At 32.2% G+C, this 10,047-nt stretch overlaps 1 protein-coding gene across 3 annotated transcripts; it reads right to left on the reverse strand.

Annotated features, from left to right (window-relative positions):
- Window positions 1-2,255: 2,255 nt before the first annotated feature.
- On the reverse strand, window positions 2,256-7,040 carry LOC108343118 (ABSCISIC ACID-INSENSITIVE 5-like protein 5). 3 transcript variants are annotated; one of them, XM_017581191.2, is made up of 5 exons: window positions 6,790-7,040; window positions 5,210-6,311; window positions 4,167-4,238; window positions 4,017-4,046; window positions 2,256-2,619 (listed from the first exon to the last, which is right to left on the reverse strand). In XM_017581191.2, exons 2-5 carry the CDS (start codon window positions 6,275-6,277, stop codon window positions 2,545-2,547), a joined length of 1,245 nt encoding a protein of 414 aa, XP_017436680.1. In that variant the 5' UTR covers window positions 6,278-6,311; window positions 6,790-7,040; the 3' UTR covers window positions 2,256-2,544. The 3 variants fall into 3 exon arrangements, 2 of the variants coding, with proteins under 2 accessions (XP_017436680.1, XP_017436679.1); XM_017581190.2 differs by having other exon boundaries at window positions 5,210-6,641; window positions 6,790-6,937; XR_001833466.2 differs by lacking the exons at window positions 2,256-2,619; window positions 6,790-7,040 and adding an exon at window positions 4,429-4,534 and having other exon boundaries at window positions 4,021-4,046; window positions 5,210-6,781.
- Between the last annotated feature and the right edge of the window lie 3,007 nt (window positions 7,041-10,047).

Raw genomic sequence — 10,047 nt, forward strand, 5'->3', positions numbered from 1 at the left:
TCCCAGAGCCAATGCTTCTCAGAGAAGAAGTGACTCTGTCCAACCTTTCATAAGTTTCGAACTGAAAGATGAACAAAATGCCACACCCACTCATTTCCATCGCTAACTGTCACAATCAATTCCCTGTAAAGTGGGATGCAGGATATTGAAACCTTCCACGTAAAGCCAACCCTTCTATTAATCCAATCGTATCATTAAGCACTTTTCATCGAGGAACCAAATTCTTCCTGCATCTCCATAATTTCATTCTATACCTTCTTAAATTTAAAATTTTCAAATTTACCTTTCAGTTTTAGTTCCGGATAATCCAGAACGTTAAAAATCAACATTTTCTGTATTTCGTTGGAATACGAAATTTGTATTCTGGAATATCTAACTTTTATATTTTAGAATATATAATTTGATATATAAAATAAAAAATTTACTTTGAAATGTACAATTTTAAATACAAATTTATATTTTTTAAATGTGTATTTCGAAATAAAAAAAATGTATTATAGAATATTTTAAATTGTAAATTTTGGAATATAAAAAATAAATTGCACCTCCATGTTTGATGTTCGGGAGTACAAATTCATAATGTGGCAGTTGCTCGACCTTTATACAAATTGGGTTTTCTGTGCCCCTAAATATTTGCTAGCACTTAAAGTTTTCGGCTTTGCTCATGAAATGTTTGCCATCTCTGATGTATTGTCTTAATAGACTTATTTGGCGGCCCTAGTGCATTCTTTACCAACTGCCTTTATTATCACCCAGCTGCGGTAGAAACAAAACCAGCAAGAACTTAAAGAACTCATCTCTACTGAACTGTAATTCGTTTAATATCAGCTGAAACAGAATTTGATTCTTAAATTTCTACATATATTTCTGTCGATGAAATCTTGATCTGGGAGAAGTTGCTAGAGTTTCATATACCTGTGCCATGCCAACCATTTTGGCTACGGGCAAAGTGGCAAAATTATACATATCGGCAGGTAAGACAGCAAAATTATACATACCGGCAGGTAAGACAGCGCACAACTAGAATGTATTTGAAAAAAATAATATATTTTGGATTGTGTGTAATTTAAACATTTTAAATTATACAATTTAATATTTTTTAAAACATATTTTGAATTATATAATTTTTAAGGTATTTCTATTAGATTACATAATTTGAAATGTTAGTTTTTAAGTATATTTTGAATTATCTAATTCATAATTTATTTTTGGATTTGAAAATATTTTTTAAAAATTTAAATTCTCTGTTGATTCAATAGAAAATTCAAATTTATTTGAAAAGCGTTTTTAGATTCAAAAGTACATTTTATGTTGCATAATTCAGATTTTTTTTTTCGAACACATTATGATTATACAATTCAAAAGGTAGAGTTTTGTTTTTTTTTTATTATTAAGGGTAAAAAGTCTTTCACCATCCCATGCAGGTGCATGATGAAAACATTGAGTACAGGAAGAATTTGGCTTTTGAAGATTGAACCATTAAGTCCAATAATGAGTCTGCTTGTAAAAGCTATGCTGGAATGTAATGTGCATCTTAGATTCTTAGGGGAACTCAATGAGAAATCAGACTGCCTGTAGATTTAACATGTTTAATTCACCTTTAGTGTGTCAAATTAGTACTTGAAAATTACAAGTCTCTTAAAGTTACATAAGTAGTAAATTTAATGTTGATTTATATAGTTATTAATGTATTTCATTACAATTAGTGAGTTAATTTGATTCTGTTCAAAATTTGGCAATTATTTTGGACTTGAAATTTGATAATCGGTAGTCCAATTTGATTCTTGCTAACACGGATTGAATTGAGGAATGCATGTTAAAGTTGAAGAACAGAGCTGACTAATAGTTTTCGTAGTCAAGAATTAAAATGGCATCACTGTGTGTAGAGATTAAAATTAATAAATCCTTGCCTTTAGTGATTAAAATGACTTAACAGTTGTCTATCTGAGCAATTCATTTCTTTTTTATATTTTTGAGATTACAATCTCAAACTTCATTTTTTCATTTACTCGTTAGGCTCCCGATCCCAAAGATACTAACCATGTTTCAGTACAATAGTAGTGACCACTTTTATGAATTCAGAAACAATACGCAACTTTTACGTGAATTGTTCTGAATCCCAGAAGCGGAAGAAAAATACACAGTGGTTTGGTTTACTTAATTATCTCCTCCAGAGTTGACAAAAGATGTCTGACTTTTCATTCTCATTTAGATATGCAAATGATAAAATGGAAGATCTCGTAATTAAAATATGGTGAATGAAGAGAAGTGCATATATTGGACACCCAATCTCACCAAATCAAATCCAGGAAATGTGCCACTTCACAAGATTGTCCAACCAATGGTGACAAGAAATTGGATGTGTGCTGAAACATATTCTCATGATACTATGCATACCCTTCCTAACGTGTTCAAAAGATAAGTAATTCGTGAAAGTTTCCAAGTGCTAATCTAAAAACTACCAGAGCCTCGATCTACAACAGAATACGTTTTTATAATTATGTACATATATTTTAACGGTAGAGTCATAGTACAATCTTCACTCTACCACGGACCAGTTTGTGTTCGTCTGAGGCGTCTTCTCTTGACTTCTCGTTGCAAATTCATCATTTCCTTAACCTGCAATATTATCGGATGAAAGCAAATTCAGTAAAAAGGATGCTTAAATTTGTATCTCTTACAATATATACTTTGAATCAGTAAGTCCTTGCATATTACAGTAACAACTTGTAAGAAAAAAACACAGACAGAACAATATCAATTAATAGTCCATTGAAATGGGAGCATTTCGTTCGAGTTTGAAAATCCTATGTTTTAGCTTTATACGATTCTGGAACAAGTGCAGACAGTCCTAAACATATATTAACACAACGAAGCAGGGGAGAAAACCCTTATTAAAAAGGAATTCGTCAATTCGTCAATAGGACATTCTAGTTCATAATCACTGTAATTGTATTGTACTCATCAAAAGAGCTCCGAGTTTGGGGCATGACAGGCTAATATGATGAAACTTCTGAACGTGATAGTTGTATATAGATATGATATCTTATCCAGGAATTTAAAACATAAGCACAATCACCGCACGGAACTGACATTTCTTTATACGGAAAATCCTAGAGACTTCTAAGCTGAAATTCCAAAACCACTCCTCCACTAATGTAGCAAAAATTTACCCACCCACCCCCAACAATAAAAAACAACCTAACTAGTAACATATTGTTCCAAAAGACTTTTTGGACACAAGCCATATGAACAGATCAGTAAACTGGTTTACATGGCTAAAATTATCTGATCTCAAAAATACATTCACTGACAGTGATTATTGCTGATGTCTCTCTACTACAACCTTTCATGTGATTCTATTGTAAGATTGATGATTACTAAGTGAACAGGATTTTCAGTTCATTTAAATGGTTATATTAAAACATATTTCTTACTAGCTTTACATAATGATCATCAAATCAATTCAACACCCATAAACCAAAGAAAAAATGTCTGAGAGACAGAGACTAAAATAGAGAATTAAAAGTGATCCTTACAGACAATACATTGACAAATATTTAATCAAATAAAAATGGACTGAAACACTTGTTTTAGTAATTAATCGCATGACATAATTAACGGAAAAACCTAAAGTAGGTGGTAGTTCAAATCAGGTCTATCATTGTAGCACAATTTTGCACCAAACCTACCACCTCATTCATCACAAGTTTAACATGACCGGCACACCAATTTGTGCCGCTGATTGACATAGTTTGTGACCACATTTTCTTCGGTATGCTCCATTTGTCGGTGAATATTTTTTGTGGAAAAAAATGGTCTTAGTTAAGGACTGATAAAATAATATGTACTCGTGTAGAAAATTTAACCCTGATTCATGATATATGTTAACCAATCAGTCATGCAACAGGACATAAGGTTACAGCACTCCCTAAATTAAGGTCTACAAAATACTTTACAAGGACTAATGAAAAATAAAAACAGCAAATGGAATGCTGACAAAAAAAAAAACTTACTTGATTTTTCTGAATTTCCATGATTTCAGCCTGCAATACGCAAATAAATGTCGATTAGAGAAAATTTTAATGCGAACATTCGACATAAATTCGTATACATGGGTGCTTGCATTTGTATGTGAAGTGACATGAGTCAATAACCATAATTACCTGTTTTTTCACAAGTTCTTGGTTCTCTTCTTTTAACTTTGCAACTTCTGCTTCCAATTCCATGGTATAAGCCTGAAACAAACAAAATGAAAATGTGAGGCCGAACTTACACCAGAAAAATAAATACATCTTACAAAATTTCAGCCTGCACTTCCTCCCACGTTATGTCATGCAAGTTAATACATTTTTACTTATTATATGCTTCTTTGGATTTTATGATGATCCAACTGTTAGTGATGTTCCCAACCAGCTGTTCAATTACCTTGTAATAACCTGGATCTTTACAACTTCTCATGATTGTAACTTCTCAAAATCTTTCACCTTTCATCAGATCAGATCGCTATCATATTACCATTCTGCTGCATAATCTTTCAAGGTATACAGCATGTTCACAGAGGATAAAAGCAGAACGTCAATGGCCGAGCAGTATTACTATTAGTAAAGAAATAACATGACGCATATCGTCATCATATTCTTTCGATTTTAGAACTGAACATTCACTAACCCTATTATAGAAAATTATGTGGCGTATTTTCATGAAAAATGTTACAGCTACTCCTCCCTCCTTTCTGATATTGAAAGTAAAATCTACAGTCTGCAACGGCAGGCATTTGATTATCTCATACCAGTAGATGGAGGTTGCAAGACAACAGATGAGTTGTAGACAAACACAAGTTTTATCATAGGCTCGTCTTGCATTTAGGCATTTAAACTGAAAGTTAAAGGTGTTTAATTAAAGCTTGAAAACGTAGCTTACAACCCTCCCAAAGCTCTTTTTAGCTGCTTTTTAATAAGCTTCATGCTAGCTTGATCTCATCAAAGTTATAGATTAAGCCCTAATGACATAAGCTCTTTTTAATTAAATTTTTACTCAAACATGCCTATGTACATGTTTAAAGTGATTGCATCAACCCATTGATATCCTTATGTTCTAACTAGAGAAATTAAACCAGTCTTTTTGCATTTAAGTAATTGTTCCTTTGAATATGCAAATGCAAGAGAACTATGATTGCTAAATTTAGGATAGTGGAACAAATATTCACCTGCTTGCGTGCCCGTGACCTGGCAGCTGACTCTCTGTTCTTTATCATCCTTCTCTGCCTCCTCTCTATCACCTTCTCCACAGCTCCTCCAGTCTTCCTCCCCCGCATGCCTCCGTTAAAGACATAAGGAACCGGTGAGACAGACGAGGTATCACCATTGCTCTTGGTCATCTTATCACCGGATATTTGGTTAGCAGCAGGAGACCCAGTAGCAACATGAACTGACCCAGGTGCCAAACCAACCCTACCAATCCCTCCACCTTGCATGCTCAAACCCTGATCACCACCGAGTCCCACAATCCCACCCCTAACCATTCCCTGGGGCATCTGAGCAGCTGCATAAGACATAGGACTCTGCTTAGGAAATATCTGCTGCTGATGCTGTTGCTGAGACTGTGGACTCTGCATCTGTGGCTGCTGACTGGACGATCTCACCCCATTAACACTCAAAGGCAAATTGGCAGAAGACTGAAGACCCACCAGTGGATCATTGTTCAACCGGTTACCCATCAAACCGGTAGCAGTAGAAACCTTGTTCATCTGCTGGAACCCAAACCCCAAACCGTTGTTATTCCCCGCACGAGCCAGATCCATGAAAACGCCGTCGTTTGGCTTCGCATCTTCTCTAACAACACCAGCTCTGACCAGAAACTCCTCCAAAGTCATCTCTCCCAGAGTGGGCTGTCTCGGCGTCTGTGCAAGATTGGGCCCTCCGTGCCCACCGTAATCCTTCGAAATGTCCTTCCAAACCTCATCCACTGTCTTCTGGCTCAGAGTTCGCGGCAGCGTCAGCGACCCCTGCCGTTGCAAATGGCTGACGCCGGCTCCTACGTCCTCGGTGGCAACGCCCGCCGAAGTCATTGTCTGAACCTCCTCCGCCGTCCAAATGTTCTTGAGCAACTCGTCCATGTTCATGGAGCCAAAGTCCTTCCCGGAACCTCCCATGCTGTTCATGAACTCGTCGAACGTCAGCGAGTACACCGACGGCTGCCGCGTGAGGGAGAAGTTTCCCACCGGCCTCCCTCCTCCGTCGCCACCAGCTTCATTCCCGAAGCTCTTGAAATTCATATCGAAACTATGAACAACCAAACACAATCCCAACCTGATCCGAATCCAAATCTCAGTTTTCCACCAAACTAACACTAGTCTGTTTCTTAATTTTCCAGCAGGAAATTCAGAGAATCATGAATTACCAACCAAGTACAAACTATTTACATCCAAATAAAAACCTAAAAAAAGAAGAAGCAGAGAGCTTGCAAGAATGATGAAACTACAAAAGAGGCGTTAATCTATTGTGAGTGAGTGCGATACAGTTGGATTGTGTTACACTTACATTTTATCTCGGTAACCTATTTTATCTATACATATTATGGAGGAAATAATTAGATGTAGCATCCTAGTAATAAGATGAATTGAGATCCGAATTTGAACCCTAGTAGACGATATTGTGAAGAGAATTGTTGCGTGTTAGTGTTTGAAGTGAAAGATAGAAAAGATAGAAATAAGAAAGTGGAGGAATAAAAGCAGATAAGAATTTGTAAGCATATAAAAAGAATGGAGGGCAATAGCAATAGCAATACCTTTGCTATTTATTTTACAAAACTTAGGTATTCCCGATTTGGTATGATTTTGGTGTCTGATGAGAGTTTACACTTCCTTGGCTGCGTTCCTCCTTCCTCGCTCTCCAACCCTCTGCTCCAACCGCCAAGTGTCCTTCTGTCTCTTCACACTAACAATCCCTTAACTTTTATTTTATCTTGCTAATTCAATTCAAATCTCTTTTTTTTTTAATTTCAACTTTCCTTCTATTATTGCTTCTTTTCAAAATATCAACCCAAAAAAAAAAAACTTTTATATCATATATGGCTGAATTAGTTTCCTAAAATATATCTAATGCTCCTTTTAGATATATAAATATCTTCTTTTATTTCAAGATATTTTTGCTTTTCTTATTAGGATAATAAATAAACATGATATGTAGGTTTATTATCCAAAATCACTGTTTGGTAAGTTGTGCTCGGTGACATGTTATTAGGTCGATATTTCAACTTAATATCATATGCTAAAATTATTTAAACCTTATTTTAGATTTCTAAATTAAATACAAAGTATGCTAATAATAATAATAATTTGTGAAATATACTCGGGTTTGAATTTACTTTAATAGAAGAGTCTCGATTAAGATTTTGTTAAATCACTGTTTTTAATCAAATTTTGAATATTATGCTTATCAAATAATTTGTTTCAAAAATAAAGTAACCTGACTATGAAAAGAGCTTCACGCATGGTGTGTGAAGATTATTTAATAAAGAACTTTAATTTCAATTTTTTCAATTTTATTATATTAGGTTCCAACACAAATAACTAAAGACGCGTTTTGTTGACGAATATTCCAAGGTATTGATTTATGAATTAATAAAAAAATCGTATTTTCAAACTGATAATAATAATATGGATTGGAATAGATCTAAATTAGAATGGTATTTGTAAAAACAATATTAATATTATTATTAAGATGTGTGTGATAATAAAGAAAGCATTAAAATATGATGAGAAAGACATAATAATGGAGTTTGCAGAGTGCCGACTTGGAGAGGTGTACCAATGAAAAAGGATTGTGTGCGATGTGATAGCCAACCAATAGTATTCCGCTTTCTGGGAGAATCTCAGCCGTACACGTTTCTGATAAAGGTATGGTCACCAATTCCTGCTTTCTTCCTTGCATTGAACACTGTCCTTCCACCCAATTTTTTTTAAAAATTAAATAAAGTGCTTCACCATAACACTTTTCTTCCTATCCTATAAAAAAAAGTATGTATCATAAAAGTGCTGAAAGAAACCAGAGATGATAAAGTATACCATACTTACTTATTAATGTATTTAATTCATTTAGTTATTAATAAATATTTTACTAAAGTTATGCAGAAAAAAAAAACTAGAATTTGTAACTAGGTTAAAAAAATGGTATAACTCGTATTACTTTTGTAGTCTCAAACGACAAAAATAATTCCTTGATTGACTTTATTGTTTAATCTTGTATTTGTAAATAACATTTTTTATATCATTGTTACAATTAAATTTATAATTGAGGTTCTTGAAGTGTTAAAACAGTTTAACTTAGTTTGTTAAGATTGAATTATTATAAAATTCTTTGATATTTATTTTATTTTTACAAATAAAAAATAACCTTGAAATATCTATATCATTTGTTGGCTTGTCCAAAAATCTATTTTCAATACACATGTTGTTAGGAGTCAAATCCTAACTAATGTGTTTAAATTTTTTATCTATGCCAAACTTTATTGATGCAGTTATTTTCTAATTCATTCCTTTTTACTTCTTCCTTCTATCGTTCAAAAGCATTTATAACAAGGAAAATCAAATCCTTGTGCATTCATATTAACTAAAGGAATTGTGAGTTTTTACCCAAGTTTTTTATATTCCATTTTATTTGTATATAACTACTTATACATTATTATTTCTTACACTGTTTTTCTCCTATAATAATTTTCAAATTAGCCAACGGTATTACAATTTTATCGTCTTTTTATCTTATTTTAATAATGTGAAACAAAAACATAAAACATCTCTTCAGTCCACGTGGATAGATATAAAATAATTTTAAATAGTACAATTTCACAGCTTGTAACGTTTCATTATAATAATTACATTATACTAAAGGGTTTAACATCATATATATACAATATATATATAATTTTCAAAATAAATAAATTATTATATATTTACACATGTATCGATACTATTTATGGGTACTCCCATGTGAAATATTTTAAAGCAAATTAAAAAATATATATTGAACTTTTCTTGTTTAATGTTGATGAAAAAGCTGTATATAGGTAGATTGATTTCTTTCTAAATTATGGAGACAAAATAAAATCTTTAAGTTACATGAGATCTTTATAAGGTAATACACACATTGGTCCATATGTCCGCATCTCTCCATTTAAACACTGTCGAGGGCCACCAATATTTGACTAATAAATAATGTAATTATAGAACACTATAGTTATATTTATATAATCAGTTTATAAACATATATTTTTATTAAAATAATATTTATTTTAAATATATAATAATAATAATATAGTTAATAATAACATAATAACATTCACCACAAATAATAATTAAATTATCGATATTAATTTCATTAGAAATGTTTTTTAATATGTTTATTGGATTAAATTATATTATTTTAATAGTTTATAATATTATTTTAATAGTTTATAATAATAACAGTTATAAGAGGTTCTGAAGTTTGAAATTAAAAATCATTTTCCTCAGTTGAACCGATTTTTTTTATTAGAATGCTACAAATCTGAAAATGATATATAAATCGTTTTGGTAATACGAGCGTTGTGAACAATGTTCTAAGCTAAAGGATGATCCAATCGAAAGTTGAGAGTGAAATAGAAAATGATTAGGAACGGCTAAGTGTGAAATTTAAGTACAACGGTTTTTTTTACTCTCTGCATAACATCTGTTGCAAAGCCATTGGAGGCTCTTTTCATTTCTGCACCCACTCCCACTACATCCTCATCCTATATATCAATTACACTATTTCTAACATCATAACATTATAAAAATCAATTTAACTCAGTCCCTTCTCTTTATTTTTGAAAGATTCATTTTACCTGTTTTATAAAAGAAATATTAAATTCACTTATAAATTATCGTTAAAAATTTTAGACTAATTAAAAATAAAACTAACTTACAAAAAGTATAAACTTTTTTTACTTACAATTTTATATTAATTAAATCTAAAAGTTCAATTTCTAATATATATTATATTAAATTTATTTATATGTTTCTATTTTTGG

This window comes from Vigna angularis, chromosome 4 (genome assembly GCF_016808095.1).
Source record: "Vigna angularis cultivar LongXiaoDou No.4 chromosome 4, ASM1680809v1, whole genome shotgun sequence".
Taxonomy (NCBI): Eukaryota; Viridiplantae; Streptophyta; class Magnoliopsida; order Fabales; family Fabaceae; genus Vigna; species Vigna angularis.

Bases quoted from the DNA above. Each gene is read 5' to 3' on its own strand.
- LOC108343118 (XM_017581191.2), bottom strand. From the start codon at position 6,277: ATGAATTTCAAGAGCTTCGGGAATGAAGCTGGTGGCGACGGAGGAGGG. The intron at 4,239-5,209 runs GTGAATATTTGT...TGTTTGTTTCAG, and splicing joins GGTCACGGGCACGCAAGCAG to GCTTATACCATGGAATTGGA. The intron at 4,047-4,166 runs GTAATTATGGTT...TGCGTATTGCAG, and splicing joins AAGAACTTGTGAAAAAACAG to GCTGAAATCATGGAAATTCA.